At 44.4% G+C, this 21,998-nt stretch overlaps 3 protein-coding genes across 17 annotated transcripts in view; 1 reads left to right on the top strand and 2 right to left on the bottom strand.

Moving 5' to 3' along the window:
- Nucleotides 1-1,755, bottom strand: part of MYH11 (myosin heavy chain 11) — a 49,004-nt gene extending 47,249 nt beyond the window's left edge. For all 5 annotated transcript variants that reach the window (XM_062503751.1, XM_062503752.1, XM_062503755.1 and 2 more), the window contains exon 1: nucleotides 1,414-1,755. In XM_062503751.1, the coding sequence (XP_062359735.1) occupies nucleotides 1,414-1,755 (342 nt within the window). The remainder of the gene's footprint in view (nucleotides 1-1,413) is intronic.
- An 11,400-nt stretch (nucleotides 1,756-13,155) lies between these two features.
- CEP20 (centrosomal protein 20) lies at nucleotides 13,156-18,539 on the bottom strand. Of its 8 annotated transcripts, none has more exons than XM_062503434.1 (5): nucleotides 17,482-18,516; nucleotides 16,829-17,026; nucleotides 16,146-16,230; nucleotides 15,136-15,278; nucleotides 13,156-13,585 (listed from the first exon to the last, which is right to left on the bottom strand). In XM_062503434.1, exons 1-5 carry the CDS (start codon nucleotides 17,507-17,509, stop codon nucleotides 13,509-13,511), a joined length of 531 nt encoding a protein of 176 aa, XP_062359418.1. In that variant the 5' UTR covers nucleotides 17,510-18,516; the 3' UTR covers nucleotides 13,156-13,508. The 8 variants fall into 8 exon arrangements, 6 of the variants coding, with proteins under 6 accessions (XP_062359418.1, XP_062359420.1, XP_062359416.1 ...); XM_062503436.1 differs by having other exon boundaries at nucleotides 15,136-15,275; nucleotides 17,482-18,512; XM_062503432.1 differs by lacking the exon at nucleotides 17,482-18,516 and having other exon boundaries at nucleotides 16,829-17,095.
- A 2,165-nt stretch (nucleotides 18,540-20,704) lies between these two features.
- Nucleotides 20,705-21,998, top strand: part of LOC134050659 (multidrug resistance-associated protein 1) — a 47,920-nt gene continuing 46,626 nt past the window's right edge. For all 4 annotated transcript variants that reach the window (XM_062503870.1, XM_062503871.1, XM_062503869.1 and 1 more), the window contains exon 1: nucleotides 20,705-20,829. In XM_062503870.1, the coding sequence (XP_062359854.1) occupies nucleotides 20,782-20,829 (48 nt within the window). In that variant the 5' untranslated portion in view covers nucleotides 20,705-20,781. The remainder of the gene's footprint in view (nucleotides 20,830-21,998) is intronic.

The raw sequence follows: 21,998 nt of genomic DNA, 5'->3' as shown, positions 1-21,998 counted from the left end.
AGAAAGTGAAAATTTCATAAAGTAAACATAATGGAAGCCCTGGAACAGCTATGCAGAGTGTTGCTGAGAACAACAACAAAGAAATACCCTAATCCCCATTTTTCTCCACTGACCTTCTATTAATTCTTTCAATTTTTGCAACAACGCAGAACACTTTCAGAAAAAGTCTGCTTTAATAATTAAGGTTTCATGTTCTGATAGTATAGCATGTGGGTCCACATGTTCACCTTCAAATTTAAAATCCAATAAACTCAAATAACAAAAAGATGGGGAGTCTTCAGGAACTTGATAATGTGCATTTCAGTACATTCCTGAAGGAAAGATCTTGAACTTAGCTCTTTGAAGTTATGCATAACAAGTAATCCCTTTGTTGTAGTCCATATAACTGTCTTATTTTCTGCTTCATTTCCCACTTTCCAGTTTAGCATTCCTCATATTAATATTAAGGCCTTGACTACTGTTTCTACCTAAGCTCTGTACTTTTACTCATCAGTGATACGTCATGCAAGTAAAATTTTTGTAGATTGAAACAGTAGATAACTTTTCTGTGGCACAGCAGAGGGATCCTTCATGTAAAATCAAAGATAACAGCTAAATCCCTTGGAAAAGTTTTGGGGTTTCTTACTGTACTGTTTGCTAGCTGTTGATGTGGATAGATTAGGGTTATCAATGTCAAAATATTCTTGTGTTAATGTACTTGTGAGGACTGAAAGACAGAATAATCTTTACTTACATGACTCATGTGAACATAACTCACATGAACATAGAGAAATTATAATTTGTCCAGGTTTGTCTGATCTGTAGCTTGATCAACAAAAAGGTTTAGTGGATGCATGACTTCGCTTCAGTGACATACTGGTACACACAAATACTCTTGCCTGAATTCCAGTGGGTTTGTTCCTGTATCCACACACAAGGTTTAACTCCAGCACAACCAAACCAGAACTTTTCAGCTGCCTTTCAGTGGGGTTTTTCCTGAGAAAAACTGCATGATTTCCCTTTTCTGTATGCTCTTTTTACAAATTACTGGAAAATTGTTTAGGTTTACATTGAATTAATTTAAAAGTCCCTATCTCCCCCCGCCCCAACAGCAGGACTCAGATTTTGTTTACCTATTAGTACTTTCCAAGCCAACAATATTCTTTTGCAATCCATAAATTTTGTGGAAGAAACCTTCATGTGTCTTAATTTAGTCAAGTAAAGAAAAAATTATCAAAGAAGCCGGAGACTCGTGGGGAATAAAGTGAATTTTAAAGCATTTTTGGGTTAGGATACCAGTACTGGGGGTCAGTACTTGCATGGCAGTGTTGCACAGTGTTACTGTATGGCCTGTATCCCAGGGAAGGGTGGGATGTCAGTGGGCCATGGTGACATGCAGTAGGAAATGCTCTGCATATATTTGGGTCTACTCACATAAATTAGACCTGAGAAGTATCTCTCCCTTAGGTTGTGCAGCACAGAAGCTTCATTGAGGCAAGTCAGCTCTGCCATGTCCTCCACTTTGGAGAACTTTGGAGGGTTCATCTTCTGGATGTCATCCTTGCTCAGTGTCACTTTCTTTCCATTTTCTGCCAGTTCAACTACCACCTCATCCCCTTTCTCTTCCTTGATACTTGCTGCTTCAAATCCATGTTTCTCTGATGGAATCCAAACCAGTTTTTTTGCTGACCAGTCAGCCTGAGCAAGTGGGTTGTTGATGAAGTTTTTGTCCACAAAGAGGAATTTCTCATCATCGCTGAGAGGTTTTTGAGCCATTTTGACTCAGCAGACACCTGTTGAGGAAGCAAAATATTCTGCTTTAAAGGGATAAAGGAAGGAAAATGTGGAGACGTTCCAGACAAAACACATTTGTCAAATCTGCCCCACAGTAGGTCCAAAGCACTAGGGCTCCTGTGTCATATCTCACATTTCCATGTGGATACTCAGTGCCTGTGCAATGAGACTGTCAGAACTGCACCAGCAGCTGAACACCTTCCTGCAGCCTCAGCTCTTGCCCACCACAAAGTTAATTGAATTTGGACAAATAAAAAATTTCCAATCACCCAAATGCTGTTGGGTACATATTGAAATATCAGGGCAATAATGAAATAAACAGTAGGAGAATGGTTCCCAGGCTGTATTCCAGCAAGGACAGAAATGAACCTTTCTTGCAAAGGACTATTTCCAGTCCCTTAATACTATTTCATTTGGAGAAGAATAAGATTAAGATAAGGTCAACAGAAGAACCAGAAAAAAAATGTTGTCAATACTGCTGGTGAAGGGGGAGTAATTTAGAGTTAGCCCCTCCCCATGGGTCAGACAGTAGGAGCTGATCATTAATGAAGGGTAAACATCTATCACATGAGAGAGAGAATAAATGAAACAAGCCTGGAAATTGCCTCAGCTAAGATATTCTGAACCATGATGCTGAGACTGGAAGGATGATGCATCTGTGTCATGAGTCACATGTGGATAAAGCAGCTGGATGTATCTGCCCCACAGGTGAGAGCCAGGGGAGAGTTTAGGCTGCTCTGCACTGTGCTGAGACAGGAGGCAGCTGCTCTTCTGCTCTGGCCACTGAGTTTGGATGTGGCTGCAAGTTCAGTGCTGACAGTGCTGTAGCTTTGTACGTGTTCTGCTTTATCCCATGGGGACACAGGTCTAAATGAAGGAAGGAGTGCACAGGATTTGTGGTCTGCTCCAGGGCAGGAGGAGTGTGCTGGTTGGGAAACCCGCTGTGCAGTGGAGCAGAGAGGAGAGCTGGGGAGGAGCTACAAAGAGTGTGTGCCCAAGAAAAACATCTCTAGGAGACAGAGGCTGTTTCATTTCCTTATTGAGAATGAATTCAATATTTACAGCATTCAAACAAACATGAATCTGGAGGGAGCTTGGAGAACTGACTGCTAAAGATGTCAGCAGTCAACCCATAAGCGTAACGACCAAGCTCTGTGGTATGTAGCCAAATGGACACCCTGTGCTCTGGGAGTATCAGAGCTTGCTTTCCAAATATTTGTCCCTGAAACCTTCCCACAGATTAAGGTTTTTTTGCAAGGCCGCACTCTCTGAGAGGTCTGAGAAGGAAACATGGATCATGCAGAAGATGACATAAAGCTTAAAAACAAAACTAGGGTTTTTAGAGGTGCCTACAAAGGTTAGATGATATTCCACTGAAATTCAGTGAAATTTAGATGCCCCAGCTCCTTAAACTCCCTTGACAATTGTCTTGTCTTAAAAAGAAAGGGGGGGGGGGGGGGGGCGGGAAGGAAAGCTAAATATGCTTGTTCTAGAGCCTTGCCTGGAAATCCCAAAGAGGGAAATTTGCCCAGATAATCCATGAACATGCAAAATGTGAGGGAGAGCCTGTGCACTGCCACTGGCCCCTGAGCTCTGCTCCCCGCTGTCGAGGCTCTGTGAGGGAACATCTGTAGGATGTGGCCCTCCACTCGCTCCCAGGAGATTCTTGGAAGAGACCAAGAGGAAACTATTTGACCTCTGTGTGGATTAAGGCAGAAAATGCTCCCTGGCTGCCAAGAGGGCTGGTAGAGCTGCACAGTTCCAATAATGGAGATGGTATTCTCTCCAGCCGAGCTCTCCAGCTGGCGGCTGCAGGGGGAAGCTGCTGCACAGGGCAGCCATGGAAGCACTGCCCCATCCCAGAGCTGCAGCTCCCGGGCCATGGGGCTCAGGGAGCACCAGGAGCTGCCCTGGCCTCTCCCGCTGCTGTGGCAGCAGGCAAGGCACGTTCTCCACCCCACTGTCCCAGCAGCATGGGAGGAACTGCTGCAGCACTGGAGATGGCGATTTCAGCCCGTCCTATGCCCAGAAGAGAGCTTTATGGCCATGCTGAAGCATCAGAAAGGTCGGATAGTGCTGCCTGTGGCTGAATGCCAGGTGGCAGCACTTTTATATCAATAGCAATTAGGTACTGCTGTCAGAAACGCCAAAAGTGAGACTGAACTGCAGAGCTGAGCTTCGTGGGCTCAAATCTTTATGCTCTGAGGCTGCCCACAGAAAATGATGATGGAAACCAAACTACCAAATCATCCTGACCATCCACCTCAAAAACCCAACCCTAGCTAAAACTGTTGGCCTGTTACAAAACATGTCACAGTGGGACATCCCAGAGGCTTGTCTGTTCTCTTGCCCAAAGACCAAGGAAAAGTTCCTTTCTTTGTTACATGCTACGCCAAAAACATCTTCCACAGATTCTAGCACAAAAGTGAGAGCTGGTCTGTCTGTATTTGACTATGTTCTCCTACTTCTTCCTGTATGTACATAACAAGGTGCAGAAAGTTTTAAATTCACTTCTCAAAGCAAGATCCATTTGGAAGGTGTATAAGGTGGAATGAACCATAGAACTTGGAAATACAGGTTCTTATTCCCTAGATCCAGACACTAGGACTAGTTTGAATATGGTAAGAATAGATCCCATGCAAGAACTAGTGAAAAGACAGTATGAGCTGGATCCCAGAACTCCTCTGAAACACAATGAGGAGAAAACATGGGTTTATGTGAAAAGAACTTTTCATGACTGAACCTCTAAGGATATCTAAGGATATCTAAGGATGAAGTTTTAGCAGCTTCTGACTATCACTGCAGTAAAAAAGGAAATGCAGTTATGAAGTGTGGATTAATGGCTATTAAAAATTGAATTTATTTATTAATGTGCACTATCCATTTTCATTATAAAGGAAGGTTTTCCATCTGAATGGAAGAGGTAGAATATCAGCTCCACAAACTCAACTAAATTTGTCCTAGTGAGGACTAATGAGCTGCTTATGAGATGCTGAAGCTGTCTGATTAATAACTGGCACTGTATCTTCTGGTCCATCTCTGATCAAGGCTGCACTGCACTGGGCCAGTGTGTGATTGGTACTGGGGAAATGGGCCAAGGGAAAAGACTCCTTACTGCCTGCTGAGAGCATTCCCTGGGAAGGCAAAATTGACCCTTTAGCCAGTTCCTGGGTTTCACCCATAGGACTGGCTGAGAGAAATGGAGACCCCCTATCCATGTACAAGAGGTGGCAGGAGGTTCTCATCCATTCAGCCCAAATCATGTACAAGAGTATACGCTTTGTACCCAGAGGTTAGTATCCTGAGAATGGGAGGAGGAAAAGCAGTCACAAAAATACTATTGAAATGAAGTTTCTTGCCTTAGAATTGTGCCAAATTGCACCTAGCCTGATCCATTAGTTGTACTTGTCTAACATGCAGACTTGCATGGATCCTTCTACAGCTCACTCTATTTCTCTGTCTGCTATCCCACTATGGAGAATCTGGCTAATCTTCACTGTCTTTTCCCTTTTCATGTTAATGACAGAAGCTGAATGCTGTCTTTATAACTAGTTCATCCTGAGTATATTATTTCAAGGATGAAATATAAATATTCCCAGGAAGTGTACTTTAATTAAAAGGTTATTGGCCAAGCAGAATTGCCTTCTGAGTCACATCTTGGAGGGACTGCTTTTCTCCTGAGGAAAAGATAAAGGACAATTCTCTCTTCCTCTGCAGGATGTGCATGTCAGTATAAAGCCTTATCACATCTGTACAGGGAATAATTATTGCAACAGAGGAACATATAACCAATTATTTTCAAAAACCAAGTCCTGCTGTCATGAGTAGTCTCTGATGGAAGAGTGTAGCAGTAACCTGCTCTTGACTTGAACTTGACTCAAACTGCATTTCTTGGGCTACAGTAATTCTTGACTAAGATCTTTCCAGTTGCCTATCTTTTACTTTTCCAATACTTAACTGAATCATTCAACTGAGCACTGCTTGGAAAAAAAAAATAATCAAAAGATAATCTAGGGGTGAATCTTAACCTTGTGATCTTCATTTGGGAACTGGAATTCCCCAGCATTGACAGCTTTTTTATGAGCACTGCTATCAATCCCTCCTGGCCTTTCACCTTTTTTTGGTAATGCGTTCTCCATATACTTCAGTCAAATTATCTGTAAGTGCCTCAATTTATAATAAAGTCTTCCCACCTTTGCTAGTGTGAATCACTACATAACTCTGACTGAACACTTGGTTAGTTTTCTAATTTTCGAAAGAAGTTGGCCCCAGTTATTGCCAGTGTTATAAACTGTAAAAATCAGAAAAGAAGAAAGGGATAGATTCCCTTTATCTGGAAAATACCAGCTATTTCAAATTTTTGTAGATGTCATTCTATTAACTAAAAAAAATTCTGTATATTGATTATAATTCACAAATAATTCATAATTTAACTGGACCTTGCACAAGTAGGAAAGCTGTTTCTAGCTCTTGGTTTCTCCTAAAATTAACATACTTAAAAGCCATCAGATTTTCAACTAATAAGTCTCTGTAATTTTCAAAGCATTGGGATCTCTGCATACATCCCCATGCTGCCTTTTATGGAGATGTTCTGCTCAATACTCCCCGTTCTGCAAAAATGTAATGATAACAAATTCAAAACAAATACCTTTTAGGGACTAGTGTGTCAATTGCAAATGAGATAATAAAATTCATTGTTTACATCCAAGCGAACATGGCCAGGGCAGAATCGGGCACTAAACTGAAGTGACAACTTAATCAGAGCTTTGCTCTCAGGGGGTTCATCAGTTCAGCCCCTGCCTGACTGGGGGTTCAGCACATCAGTCCATCCAGACAATCCTGCTGCAAACTGCCTGTCAGGGCAAAGCTTGGGAGTGAAGCACAAGGTAGGCTTGTTTTTCAGCAAGTGTATTTTAGGAAAGGTTTTACTAATATGTATGCATTAGATCATGACAAGCCTTCTGATTTCTCTTATATTGAAAATATCTCATGATGCTTCTTAGTTATGCAAAATATATGCCTTTCACATAAATATCAACATTTTTGTAGGTGTGCATGCACACAGACACAGACACACACACATACAGGTAAAAGAAGCCAATGAACCTCTGGGACGGTGCTGAAGCTGCTTTCTGCACTGCCATCTACTGTCGTCTTAATTTACTTATGGGATTTCCTTAGAAGTTTGTCGCTTTATTTTCCATTAAGATAAAACAAGGCATGTCACCTTTGAAATTACTGTACTCCAGTAAATTGTCAGATTAGTTTTGCTTCAGATTTGTTCCCAGCATATTAAAAAAAAATATATATGTAATGCTGGGGTATTTATGTAAAAGTGATTCCACTCCTAATTTTTAAGCATTTTTCCTGTTTAAAGAACAAGTTACTGATGAGCTGATTATTTTATTTGGTTGCACTTTCTTTCAGCAGTCCTTTATTAGGACTGAGAGATTAGGAGCACTTACAGTAAATCAGCAGCTCAGGTTTTTCATTCCCAAATGCATGAGTGATGGTTGCCTGCAGCAGGTACCTGTGACCACCTGCCCTGCCCTGCTGCTGGCTCAGAGCATGACTCCTTCTCTGCAGCCAGTGTCTTTCAGGCTCGACACAGCAATGGCAGTGCTAGCAGTGACTAGAAGCAGGCTATGACATCCGTCCCCACTTTCAGGCATGCACAGTCTCTATGCATTTTCAGCAGAACCCAACCAGTAACACACAAACCAGGATAAACCACGGCTGGCAGGTCTGTGCCCATCCCCAGCTGATGCTCTGAACACGTTTGCAGAGCAGAGTAAGAGTGAAGGTGCCAGAGTGCCCATCCCAAAGGGTGTGAGCCCCAGCAGGTGCCCAGAGGGACGTTCCCCCGGTACTCACAGGTGTCCAACGGGGGGAGCAGAGCGAGTTGGAGATACAGCCACCAGCCGGGACAGCCCGAGTCCCTGCTGCCTCTGCAGCCTCCCTATATAGAGGAGGAGAATCCTGCCACTGGGGAGGGGCCCTGGAAACCACGTCCTGCTGGAAAATCCTTTTGGTACCTGGCTTAAAAAGCACAGCCTGAGCCAAGGACCTCGTTCCCAGCAGGGCCTAACCCTGAGCTGTGGCCCCTGCCCCAAGACACTTTTTTAGGGAATCAGGCTGGTTCTGGCTTTCAAAAAGATGTGTGAGAGGGGTGCCCCTAAATCACAAGTTCAGGGTTTCACCCTTTTCCCCTGCTGTTTGACAAAGCAAATGGACCTTTAACTCCTTCCTGCCTTGGCAGTATCCCTGTCCCCTCATGCCCAGAAGGGCAAAGGACAGGTCATGGCCGGTGTGGCACAGGATGTTTCCTACCCACTGTCAGTGCATTTTGGAGCTAAGTCCCTGAGTTCAGGGGTTGCTTGGGCAAAGAGGGTTATTCCTAAGACAGCAGGACTGTATGGGTGGAGGTGGCTCTGGGTGTCCCTGTGTTTATGTGACATTCACAGCCTGGGGCTCGTTTAAGCCTCCTTTGTCCCTGGGAAACGAGAGGGCTGTTTGCCACTTTCCCAGCAGATTTGCCAAAGTTTCTTTTGCAATCCAGTGTGCAGCTCAGTTCTTGAGAAAGGACTGTAAGTACTTGTTCATATATAAGAAATACCCCCCTGCGACTGTAAACGTAGAAGAGAAGTGATGAGGAGCTGGGGGCAGAGTCCCCGGGATGCACGGAGAGAACAGGGAGCAGGCACCATGTGCTGGCAGGGACAGCAGGAGGACAAGGAGGATGAGGATGAGGAGGAGGAGGAGGAGGAGGAGGAGGAGGAAGAGGAGGAGGAGAGGGTGCTGGGAGCCAGACCTGCTGGGGTTAGGGAGTGATCTGGTCCTCATCAAACCTTCCTCACACGCCCCAACCCTTCAGTCCCCAGCTGTCCCCCCTCCTTCCTCCCCCAGTAGCCAACAGGCTTGTGCAGTAGGACCTGTGGATGGAGATATCCCAAAAAGGGAAAGCTAGGATACTCTAGGAATTCCCATCAACGTGCCAAATACAAAATACCGAAACAACCCCCTCTCAGCAACAGACTAAATATGGTGTATACCCAAAGGATCAGAGCACAGGCCTGAGTGAAATTATTTCTCTTGACATCAACAGCTCTGTCTTCTCTGGAAAATAAACCCTCCTGGGGAAGATGGATGGAGCTCATATTGGTCTCATCATCCTAAAAAAATACCTATGAGGGGAGGCTGGCTGAAAACCTCTGCTGTCCCCGGATCAGGAATTTGCAGGTGTGATAGATCTGTAGCCCCTTCTTCTAGTTCTGGCCAGTGGTGAAAAAAATTGGACAAAGAGGAGAGAGGGAAAGAGCCCTGGGGTTTCTGCTCTACAATACTTCAGAAATACCAGATTCAGGGTCAAGTTTGGGGCTCATCTGGAGAAGACCAGATTTGCCAGGGCAGTGACACAGTCCCAGAGGTCACAGACCATCCTGCCAGAGGGAGGGCTGGTGTCTGCAGTGCTGTGGGGCTGCCACGGAGTCACGCAGAGCTTCCAGGACCCAGCAGCACTGTACCAGACCTGTGCATGTGTGACTTTGTTGGAGCAAGGCCAGGGAAATGATCATCACGACATAAATCCAAGTAACTTGTCCTTGTTAGCCGAAAGTCCCTCACAGGGCAGGGTAGTTCACCCTATTTTACTTTTTTCCCCTTTAATTTCTTGATCGCAAACTTCTCTTTTAATTAGAAACACAATAAAATGCAAGGGAATCCTCTGAAAAGTATGATTATTTTAACATTCATCAAAGTTATCCTAAGAAGTTCCTTTTAAACACATGCAGCTGTTTCACAAAACCAGACACATTATAATAGTAGCTTAAAAAGGAGTGGAAATTGTTCTGGCTGGTCTGCAAACTGCTGCACATGCAGGCTTACTGCCCAAGGAGGGAGTTTAACAGCAGCAGTGCTGGAGGGTGATATATGATGTGGCATTAAACGGAGCTGGAAAGTAAAAAAAAATATTGGTGCAGGGACTGAAAGAGTTGCACTCTCAAGCCATGTGGGGTAGGAACTGATAAATGCAAGCATGGCTTCCAACCTTCACTTAAAAGCTAATGTAAGAATATACTAATCAGATAGTCTGGTTAGGGGGTTCCTGGAAGTTGTGGTGGTTATTTTAAACCAAAGTTGCCTCAAAATGAAAGCTGTGGATTCCCAGGGGATGATGACTTTGCGATAAGAAAATAAGCTTTGTTTAAACTCCCTTGATTTGTTAATTTATTTGTTTTAATTACTTTTCTAAAAAAATAATAAAGTATTGGACAGCCTACCCTTAAATATCTCCTTACTGAATTTGTACAGTAAATATTGTACTTGGGGAAAAGAAGGAGGACCCGAGAAGGAGGACCCGAGAAGGAAATAAGTGAACTTTTAACTGCCTTACCATGGTGTAACCTGAACACAAGAGAGGGGAAGGAAAAAAGCACAGATAGTGTTAGTTTGTTAAATAAAGCATTAGGTAAGCAATTTTTGTTTTGTTTAAAAATGTTTTTACTTAAGTTTTACCACCATGTTTCTCTAAGATGACAAATGTAATTAGAACAGGTAATTGTACTGGTGCATTACCACCTGTGCCCTTGCAGAGGAGGGACAGTCTGTGTCCAAGGCAGGACAATCAATCTTGAGAACAGTCTGATGAGGGAAAATACTAACCAGCTGCTTGATGTTTGTGCTTAACGCTGGCTGCAGGTGGTCAGGTGAAGTGCACAGAGCAGGTCTGAATCAGCTGCTGCTGAAAGGGTGTCTTTGCAAGTGTGATGTGAACAAAGCTTTTGGGGTTTCTTTTTCTCAAGGTGATTACCCAAGGCTAATCAGTCCTCCGGAAAAATGATCCAGTGACACCGAGATTGGGTGCCTCACTCGAGGGTGCTCAGGAAGGACAACGTAACTGACTCCTCAGAGGGAGCTGATAAAGCTTAAAAAATCTCTTGTGCAGGACAGAAACTAAAACCTCTGAAACAGCACAGCTGCCCTGCAGTCGAGAGACACAGTTTGCTCTCATTCTAGGGGATAGCAGAAATTTAGTCTTAAAGATTTTTTTTAATTTTTAAAACTTGTGGGTTAAGTTCTTCCAAAGTACTTTCCAGATCTGATATCCACACCAGACTTCTCTGGCTCCTTGTCACCTTCACTTTCGATAATGTGCTTAGACAACAAACAGCCTCATTTAATGTAATTCCCTCCATTATGCTCTTAGTTAATGTTTGAACTCCAACAAAATTCACAAATGCATTTTGCTGTTTAAAGACCCTAAGCTTTTATATGCTTGCATCTTTGTTTTTTTTCATTTTCTGTTGTCGGTAGAAAGAGTAAGGCCAGTTAATACAAGACATCCCAGGCTGTAATTCTGCAACTTCTGAAGTTAGGAAAATAATTTTTGTGCATGCTCACCTAATTGGCAATTTCTTCTAAAACCTGAGCCTGTGACTCTAGGACTGTGAAATATTTTGATCTAAATATTGATCTCACCTTAAAATTTTAAGGAATGCCAAACGCATTCATGTGGGAAAGATTTTGAAATTCCTCTTCAGCCAGTAACAAGGCAGGCAGTCTGACATTCAGAGGACTTGCTGTATGTCAGCATCTTGAAAGATACTCTCATATTTCATATACTGTCAAGATAAATGCTAGACGATTAATAATATGACTAGACCAGTATATTTTCATAGACCTATTTCAAAGCTTTGTTGTAAATAAACATCACTGGAAATACACTTTAATTTGCCTTTAGTTTGCTTGTACAATGGCTATACTTTGAAACAAGAGATTGTTTCTAACCCCCAGATGTGGGCTGTGAGGGTGTTGGAGAATTAGATTAAATGCAAGTTGCACGCAGAGCAAAGAGGCCAAATTCTACCAGCTGTCCCTACAGAGTGTCTGTACAGTGGGTGAATCCCCAGAGAAAACAGTCCAAAGATTCCTTTTGTTTTAAATGCATTTTGTCTCTGATTTCAGACATACACCTTTACCTCAAAGCTCAGTGAAGGATGCCCTTGTAGCAGCCACTGCTCTCCTGACTGTGGAGAGAGGAGCCTGCTGAGCTGTGTGCTTGGGAAAAGGCAGGTACCAAACGTTCCTTTGCCTTCCTCAGACTGAGAATTTTTTTTTTTTATTTATACCACTAAAAATTCATTTCCCAGGGAACTTCATGGCACCTGGGCAGCATCTGAATGATCTATGGTGGGAAGACAGAAAGCAGAAGCAGTGGCTGTTTACACTGAAACATTTGCATAGCAGAGGCTTGAGCTTTTGCGTTTTCAGAGCCTTCTTCTTTGCCCTTGAATAGACAATTCAGAATCCAAATATGCATAACAATTTGATCCACTGCTTCATGGAAACACATGGGTCTAGCACTGAGCTTGTAGAAAATCAAATTAAAAATTCAGGGATGGCTCTTCAGCCCAGCAGCTGAAGGTGGTGGAGGTGTGAGTGCGGAGCACAGAGATTCCCTCGCCCGATCCAGTGGTCAGCTGCCGCTGCTGCAGGACTCACAGATGGATTTGATTGAGGTTTATTTGCAAACACACGTCCTCCCCTGCTGGCAGCAGTCCTGAGACACTCAGATCAGCCAGCGAGGAGCTGCCAGCACTGCCAGTCACACGGAGATGAGCTCACTGCTGAGGCTTTGAAGGGATACATGCAGCCTCCCTGCAACTCCACATCAGAGTACAGGCTGCTGGTGGAAATAAAAGTATCCCTGCTACACTAACTGGGTCAAATCAAGATAAAGGCAGAATTTCAGTGTGCACAACTTGGGGTCCTTTCAACTTCACAAACTGCAGGTTCTCCTCCTCTCTTCCCCCCTCCACTGCAGCGTTTATCTAACAATAAAGATTTTCAAGGACCTGATTCTAGAGATTTATTTATACAAAACTCCTCTCAGTAGCACTGGCTATATTTAGCATTTATGCATTTTGTTAAAATGAGAAGACAAAAAAATAGATGTTATTTTTTATGTACCCCTACAAGTTTGGCTTTTAAAATAAATTACCATTTCAAAACATGTAAATACCTCAGCTAAAAAAGAGTTCTGGGAATCAGTAATCTACTATCAACTTTATTTTTAGCTTTTCCTGACTTTGGGTTTCATGGTGTTTGGGAAAAAAACCCCAGAAGTTCCTTCCCCTCCCATATACCCAGTGTTACACCGTACAATTTATAGCAACTCCAGATGGAAAAAACTTACTCTTGTTTGTTTGCTGACATGAAGATAAATATAGTCCCCATTTCTGGAGAACTAAAAACAAATATCCCTCTAAATCACTTCAATTTTCTATTAGAATTTCTTTTCCCTTACTTATCTGAGAGCTGCAGCCTCTTTTTAAAAAGAATGATTAAAACGTATAGTTTGAACACTCAAAATACCACTCAGAATAAAACTGAAAAATTTTATTCAGAAACATAGGAAAAACAAAGATGTAAGTGCAGAGACAATAACTTATTATATAAAAATTTATTGGATAAACTCAGTATATTCAGGTGCAATTCTAGACACAAGATTCTCTAGTGTGATTCTATATAGTTTTCCTTCTATCAGCACTGAGGAAAGAGAGCTTTGCTAACATTTTTTAAATTGTCAGTAAGTATGACCTTGTCAGTCTGTCCCATGAGTAGATGCTACAAGCTAAAATGGTCCCACTGGATTTATTGGAGCAATTTATGCAATGAAGAATGTCCTAAATTAAATCTGACCGACCTTGAAATGAGAAAATAGAAACTGAAAGGTATCATCTCTTTATACTTTGTAAAATAAGAGGCTCTTCGATGCTCATGCCAGCCATCCTTCCTGGTTCTGGAATTCTGTCTGAAAATGAAACACAGACAATATTTACATGCATCTGGAGGTCCATGGAGCATTATCTTCTACTATTACCAACTTTGATGCATAATATCATCATAGGGAATTTAGGAAATTTTACAGATAAATGTTTCCATGAAGCTGTAGAAGATAAAAGTTTTACATCACTAATATCAGATTTCAGACAGCTTCCAACTCAGCTGTAGTGAATGAGGTAAAGAAACACCATATTCCACACCTTTTACCAGGATCCCCAGTCTGCTGGAATACTCATACATCTAAATAAACAAGATACTTTCTAAAGTGAAAGGCAAGTCAGATGTCAAATAAGAGACTTGGCAGGTTGAACTTATGAATGGACTTGATTATCTGAACATGCAGCCTAATGAAAAGAGTTGGATAAGTAGTATTTTAAACCAAGTGCCTTTAGGTGTCCACTGACATACTCCACAAACACATGCAGAAAGTAATTTCAGAATATATTTACTTAAAGGTTCAAAGCCTTAGAATGTCTATGTTTTTGTTTAGTTCTAAAAAAAGCAATGTACTGTTGTGTCTTATGATTGATACTGAGTTCTGTAACTAACTGTAACCAATTAAATCTCCATGTGAAGTTATACTGGAGTCAACAGGGCAGGGTGACTCTGTGGAGTCAGTAAAAACAAAAGTATACTTTAAAAACAATTCTCCTATATATTCAGTTTGTTTTAAAAATGGAGAAATTTCTGATAGGAATACTTGTTTTCTAACAAAGGTAATTTATAGCAGTTTTGGTACGGAATTTTTGTTTCTTCAGCTCCCTCTTCTGGCAGAAGAACAACATAATTGTCTCAAGGAATTAACTGTTGAAAAACTGTTAGTACTTCTCAACCCTTTTTAGATGTCAGTAAGACCTCAGGCTTCATACTTCTCAAATTCTTGGATGCAAACCAAACAGTTCATAGTATTAACAGGACAGTAAGAAATTTTCAGAGTAAAAAAATGAAGCAAATATGCCAAGCAGACTCTTAGAAAGAAAAAGCAGGACCAAATGAACCTTTTCATTCTTTAGTTTAGGTGGTATTAATTGTAACCAGTCCAAAAGCAGACCAGAAAAAGCAAGTAAGATTTAGCAGTGTTTACTATAGATTAATGAACTTCAGGTTTAAGCTTTTGTGGCAAATAGGATATGAATTATGGTCTCAGAAAAGGTTTATGCCCATGTAAAGAACTGACAGCCAAAGAGTTAAGAACTTTCTACAGAAATTAGGCTAGACCAGATAAGAAACAGAGAAATACCCATTATTTAATATATTTTATTGCAAATTTAGATTAAAATCTTGTACGGAATTCCCAGTACAGCGAGACTGTCTCTAGCTGATCCTTTTCAGGATTGTAATAATATATGAATGTACAGTTTGGCCAGCTGAACTTTTAGGGAAATGGGAAAGCCATCTGGTGTCAGATGAAAGCATTCCTTGCACACAGAAGGAGGTACACAGTGTCCAGCTGCATGTTTATTCATGGTATAAGAAATCTAGCCACATATAAAAGTTTAAAAATGACATTGCACCCACCTTTTTGATTTCTCTCAGCAGGCAGTTTGCCAAAGTTCTGCTTTGGGTAATTCAATAAAGATACTTTTGGAAGGATGTTCTGGATACTTTCTTCTTTACCATCATGTAAGAAATGAGAGAGAATTCCATACAGGAGAGGTCTGCTTAAGGGAGAAATTAAAAAGTAGTCTGTAAAGTCTATGAAATACTGAGCATTAAAAATACCCCTTCCTCCAGGACTTTTTAGATCTTAGTATTTCTAATAATAACTAACTTCTATAATATGTACAGATGTCTTTAATGACACAAAACACATCCAAGTATCTTTACATATATAAGCACAGACCTAAGCTCCCCCTGAACACCAAGACTGTCCTAAAAAGCTAAGACTAAGAGATACTTTCCACTGAACTGCAGCTCCCCTGGCAGGTGAAGAACTGGAGCATGTTCAGCACAGGAGCACATTCCCACCCATGGATCAGAAGGATCCACACACTCACAAGAGACCAGACACTGGTGGGCTACAGGCCAGTCCACCCAGGCACATCTCAAACTTGGCTCTTCCTAAGCACCTGACAGGTTCAGACAGCACAAACTACAGAGAATGCTGAATGTGTCTGAACCTGCCTCAGCCCTCACGTCATTAATGCAGTTTTACTGGAGCACTCTGATTTTATATCTGATCTCACAGGAATATTTTTATTGCTCCACACAGCAACTCCCAGATATGCAAAGAGCAGATCTACTTTCTATAGAAAGCAGACTGCACTGGTAAGAGAGCTGTGTGTTGGTACACAAGGGCAGCAGCTGGAGAATGCCACCGTGTAGGCAGAATTCAGTGTTAATTTGGAGTATGTCTGAGAATGGCCCCATGTTTGGCATTGTGAAGCTGAATCCAGCATATTAGAACAGGTGTGGGATCAGCCACATTTCAACTGGTGAGATCATTTATATGGGATTTAAAATAACACTAAAAACATACTGGTATACAGAATATAGAATATACTGTGCATTCCAAAATTCCTCCTTACACTGACTTTCCACTTGCATCTTCAACTATATTCAGCTCCTTGGCAAGAAATTGTCTATCCAAGGGTACTTCAGGCTGGCCGGACTCTGGAAAACAAAATCCCTGAATCTTAAGACCAGTAAAAAAAATGTCACCAATTAACACATGACTTCAAAAGATCATGAGAGCACACACATCCCTTTTAGACTATTAATAACTAACAGTGTATTGCAATTCCAGGGAACTCACTCAAGCGTTAGTGATTCATACTGGTATAATTTACAATAACACATTACAATATTTATTTTCACTCTTAGAGAATCTAAGAAAAATATTAAAGAAGTCTTACAGTATAAATTCATCAGGCAAACAGCTCTTTCTCTAAACTGCTACTCCCAGCCATTTCAAGAAATTTGAATTTGCATGCTGTTATCAAGTTTTCTTGCTCTTGCATCAACCACTGTGTCAAACAATTTACCTCAAGGGTAAAAGAGCAGGGAGTAAGTTTTCTTAAAAACTAACGGAGTGATACGGCTTAATGCTGCAAGTAGAGCTATGGAGAGGTTGTTTGCACCCTGTTAATTCCAAGGGAAGACAAGATTATGCACCTTATCACACTTACTAATTCCGTAACATCAATGGAATTATTCAACCAAACGATCGTTGATTCCTATGGCAGCGATGACACAAATTCATGGCCAATACCTGCCGTCAGAACAGATGCTGTGTATTTATACTTGTTGTACTCCAGGTATTCCCGAATGAGCTCATTGATCAGGAGGTTCTCCCGGGGCAGCGCTGGCCGCGGCTCGCTCTGGTCGTCCAGGGCATTGAACACTTCAGCTCTGATCCTCGCTTTGATTTGGGCAAGAGCTCCTCTTTTTTCCAGTGTGTCCTTTAAAACTATCACCACAAAAAGGCCCGTTAATTTAAAGCCAAACAGCATTACTTAGCCCCGATACAAACAGCATTTTGGCGTACACCGCTGCGACAGCGATAAGGTATCAGCACCCACCAGTCTAGGCACACCACTGATAAAAGTTAAGCTTTCAGAGAAGTCACAAATACAACTTTTTTTTTTTAGTCGCAAGCATATGTTCTGACAATTTAAGAAGCAGGATGTTACTGCATCAAGATGCGTTTAATACTGAAGTATACTGAAATACAGCCCACTGTATATGACATGGGCAGCGCCGAGGGACGGCGGCCCCCATTAGCGCCATCGGGGTGGCCGCGGAAGGCCGGGCCACCCTCCCGCCCTCCTGGTGGCCCGAGACATCCACATCCACATCCACATCCACATCCACATCCACATCCACATCCACATCCACATCCACATCCACATCCACACCCCCGACCTGCTTTGAGCTCCGCCACCGTCGCCATGACCGCGCCGCGACCCGAATGGCGCCGCGCGCAATGCGCAGGCGCGGGGCCGGGAGAGAGACACAGAGAGAGAGAGAGAGAGAGGGAAAGTGAAAAAGAGAGAGAGAAAAAGAGAAGAGAGAGACAGAGACAGACAGAGACAGACAGAGAGAGCGCCCTGAGGGAGCAGCGCGGGGCCCGGAGCACCCTTAGGGGACAGCGCGGGACCGAGCGGCGGGTGCTCTCGCAGGGCACAGCGCCGCTCCCGCCCGGCCCCTCATGGAGCAGGGGTGCCGGGGGATCCCTCTGCTGCCAGCGGCCCGCGGGCAAGGTCGTGCCAGGATAGAATAAGCGGCATCAGCAGCGCCTCCGCGCTGCCCGTGGAGCTCCGCTGGCTGTCCTGCTGTGCCCGCTCGCAGTCCAGCGCTGCCAGCTGTGCGGAGTCTCGGGGCTGCCGTGCTTTCTCCCTCTCTTCTCCCTCTCTAATTTCAGAGGCTGGCTAAGATCGGGAAAGGAAACATGGAAAAGCAGCGAGAATTTCTCCCATGTGTGTGGCGGAGGAGTTCTGCACAGTCCCTGACAGATGTACTGTTGATTAAAAGGACTCGCCAAAGCTGGGCTTCTAATGAAAGGTCCTTTGCCAAAATGTAACTGTATACGGGGTGTTTTGCAAGCCTGAGGATCCCTGGCGTGTCTGGAGGCTTGTGTGTGCTCCGTGTTGCTGGGATGAGTCAAGTGTTTATTTTGTCAATGCGTTAAGTATTTCCCAAAGGAAATGCAGCCGGGGTGGGTGAACAAACTGGAGTTGCTATTGTCTAGATGGAGCAGCCTGCTGGGGCTTGAAGGAAAATGTGAGTCGTCTTAGGCAGTAAAGCCTAAGACAAGACTTAAGTGTGGGGGTTGGGGAGGTTGATAGGATTGTTTTGTTGTGTTTGTTTTTTACACTTCCTCTCAAAGCAAATATTTATATGACAGTCTTCCAAAGCATCTCTGGTAGAGATCAATAAATAAAATTAAGTACAATCAGAAGTGATGGTGAAGTCAATGTGTTTCCTTAGCCCTGCAGTCGCTGTCCGTGAGTCAGAGCAGTGCTTGCCCCGGGCCACCCTGAGCCCGCTGCCCGGATCCGCAGGGTGACTCTGGGGACAAACAGCTGCTTATGTTTAATGTTACAGCATTTTCACAGTCTAAACATGTTTCTCTGCATCCTTCCAAACTTCTCCATGACCTTGTGAGTCACTCTTCTATCATACCTGATTTCCCGTTGATAAGTTGTTGCAGTTTTCCACATTTCTTCATTTTCCTGTCCTGCTTCAATTCGTATCCTACAAAAAACCAAACCAAAACAAAAAACCAACATAATTTTGTGTGGTTCTTTTTTTTTTCCTGTTTCCTTTCTAAACAAGATTTCAGTTTATATTTATTGTATTAATCTGTGTTTTAGAAGATGCTGTTACAACAATGGTTTGTGAAATTCATGTTCAGTGACTTTCTGGTACTCTGAGACCTTGGTTCTGTATCTCTGCAAGTTTGGCTTTGTGTCAGCTCTGGTTTTTCTCCTCCACCATAAATATTTTGAAGCTGTCACATTTTTCTTCTGAACTATTTTGCTTCCTCTCACATTAATTATTTACTCTACTTTGACTGTGCTTTGGTTTACAAGGAAATATAATTAACTGGAAGAGAACTAGTTTGAGGTGGAAAGCCAAGAATCATTATTTGAAGCGAAGCATCTTTGTCATGGAGCATGACAATTGGTGACATTGGGACAGTCTGGGGCTGAAAGAAAGCAGAATGTGAAACTTGAATTTTGTTAGTCTTTTAGCTTACAGTAATATCTTTAGAAAAACGTGGGTAAAAATGTATCTGGATACTCCTTACTTCATGTTTGTTTATTGTCTTTTGCATATAAAAATCAAGGGAATCATACTTGAATATTTCGCTGTTCTCTTGCAATACAATGAAGATTTTAACAGCATGTGAATTAAGGTGGGGGTTAAACTGACAAACTCGTGAAACTTCTGACACCCAATGTGTGTGGTTTGATCTTTCTGTGATGATTCTGCTCCATTCATCAATGCAGATGGGAGCTGGGCTGGGCTGGACTTGGCTGCTGCTGCTCTTCCACCTGACATCCTGAGAATGCAGGATCCAGGGGGACAGACCAGAAATATCACTGTCGGATGGACAATCTGGCCCCCACCTAGCACGGCTCTGAAACTGCAGCTCTGAAACTGCAGGTGAATAAAGAAACAGTCTGTGATATGTATTTTTTGTATGTGTGATGCCTGCTTTTAAGTTATATGTTAAAGAAACAAGACCTGTCTCTTTTTAACAAGTTTGTCTGTTACCATAATTGCCCTGGATGGACGAGAACATTTTAAACTGTGGTTTGTGTGATTAAAGATTTCAGATGTTTCTGTAGAGTACTATGTAACCACCCTGCTATTTCCTGCAGCATGTGATGCCATTCCTGCATATGTACCACCATACTCGAGCTGGTCTATTCTGGTACGGTAGTCAGGCGAGCTGTGGATTTAACTGGCGCATTTTAAATAGGATGTGAAGAGTGCACCATGAGACACAACCCAGTGCAACCACAGGGCTGTGCAGTTAGCTCAACTAATACATGTTTTGATGCAAATCTGGTTGTAGATGAAGTTGCTTTGGTTCTGTCCGTGCTAGTCAACCTGAACTAGTTTAGGGCATTGAAACCAGTACAACCGGTTCACGTTGAGAAGTGAGCTGTAAGACGGCGAGCTTAGGCCTTTCCACGTGTTCCCCTAGGACCCCGCCTTGGCTCAGTCCCGCGGGGCCCGGGCGCTGCTCCGGTCTCCACGTACCCCCCGAGGAAAGGGGGAGCTGTGCGGTGCGGTGCAAGGCAGGTGCGCCGCGAGGCGCAGGACCTCGGGGGCTGCTGGGGCCGCTGACCCGGGCAGGCGGCCGCGCCTGCGGCGCTTCGGGGGCACCGATTACCGCCCCGGGTACGCGGCGCGTTTCCGCGCTGAACAAAGGCACGCGTGGGGCTCCGGGCGAGGCTCTCGGGCCCGGCGCCGGGGGCCCCGCGGGAGCGCCGGTGCCCGCACGCGGCGCCGAGCGGCCGGAACGCCGCGCCAGGCGGGGCTGCGCAGGGCGGGCGGCGGCGGCGCCGGGCTCGGCATCCCCGTGACGCGGAGCCAATCACGGATCCCAGCCGGAGCTGCCGGCCCGGCCCCGCCCGCCGCCGCTCGGGCAGGAGAGCTGCGGACGGGGGAGCGCTGCCGCGGAAGCCTGCGGTCGCGTCGCCGCGCTCCATGGGGATCGAGAGCTTCTGCAGCGCGGACGCTTCCGAGCCCTTCTGGGTGAGCGGCGGGATGGGGCCGCGGCGGCTGCGGGTGTCGGAGCGGAGGGATGGCGGGGAGCCGGGTGGGGCTGGGGCGGTGACGGAGCCCGAGGGGGCTGCGCCCGGCGGCGGGAGCCGGCGGTGCAGAGCTCCGGGGCCGCGGCGTGCCCCGGCCGTGCGGGGCGCGGGCACCGGCGCGGAGCGGCCGCGGGCCGGCAGAGGGGCCGGGCCGAGCCGAGCCGGCTGCTCGCGGTCCCCGCCCGGGCGCGATGTCCCCACGGCCGGGTCACGGAGCGACTGGCGCCCCTCGTGTGCGGGGTTTCCGGCGGGGGGATGCTCGGAGGGGGGAGCTGGCGAGGGGATGCCTGCCCGGGAGACCTGGAACGAGCTCCCGAGCGGCCCGAGCAGGGCTCTGCCCACGCCTGTGGCCGCTCGGCTGCGTTCCTCGGGGCCGTGCGGGTAACAACAATAACGGTGTCTGACATCTGCCGTCACACGAGAGCGGTGCCCGCTCTGAAGGAGCTTTCTGCATCTCTGTCGCATGTTTGTACCGCAGTGTTTTCGCTCTTCCTTAGCGAAGAGCGGTGAGCGCAGGTGCTGTGCGTGAGCTGGGGGGCGGCTGTGCGCAGGTGAGCGATGTGGTGGTCCTTGCTCAGCTGAGATGCGCGTTCCTGTTCGAGGCACCTGGGAGAGCAGACCGGAGTGAACATTCATCTCAGGAGCAAACTGGTTGTATGTAGAAGGAGGTTGTATGGAAGAAGGGAAGAGCTGGAAGTTAAGAAAATAAATATGGAGTGAGAGCTTCCGAAGTTAGAACCACTCGTGTGTTCCTCTGGTGTTTGCCACATATTTTTCGAGCTAACGAGCTGCCTTACTAGTGAAAAAATAAAATAGAATCAGATGTCTCAATAAATACCATTGTACTATTTATCTCAAGAACCATTATTACTGAGTAGATATTTTTAAAATCATCAAGACTAAGACAGTTAGTTTTTTCCATCAAAAGTGACTCTGCTAACTTGCTTTTATATTGCTTATACTAATATCTCTTTTCTGCTATTTCTCTGGTTTTTCAGAACTGGCTAAACTATGAGTTGTCATTCCACATAATTTTTTTTTCTCTTCCCTAGAATGAGACTTTTCATTTGAAGGGCTTAGAGAATGCATGTTTCAGAATGAGTTTATGGA

This window comes from Cinclus cinclus, chromosome 16 (genome assembly GCF_963662255.1).
Source record: "Cinclus cinclus chromosome 16, bCinCin1.1, whole genome shotgun sequence".
NCBI classification, from domain to species: domain Eukaryota; kingdom Metazoa; phylum Chordata; class Aves; order Passeriformes; family Cinclidae; genus Cinclus; species Cinclus cinclus.
Note: the sequence above shows the minus strand (reverse complement) of the source record. Positions and strands in the feature narration are given on the sequence as shown.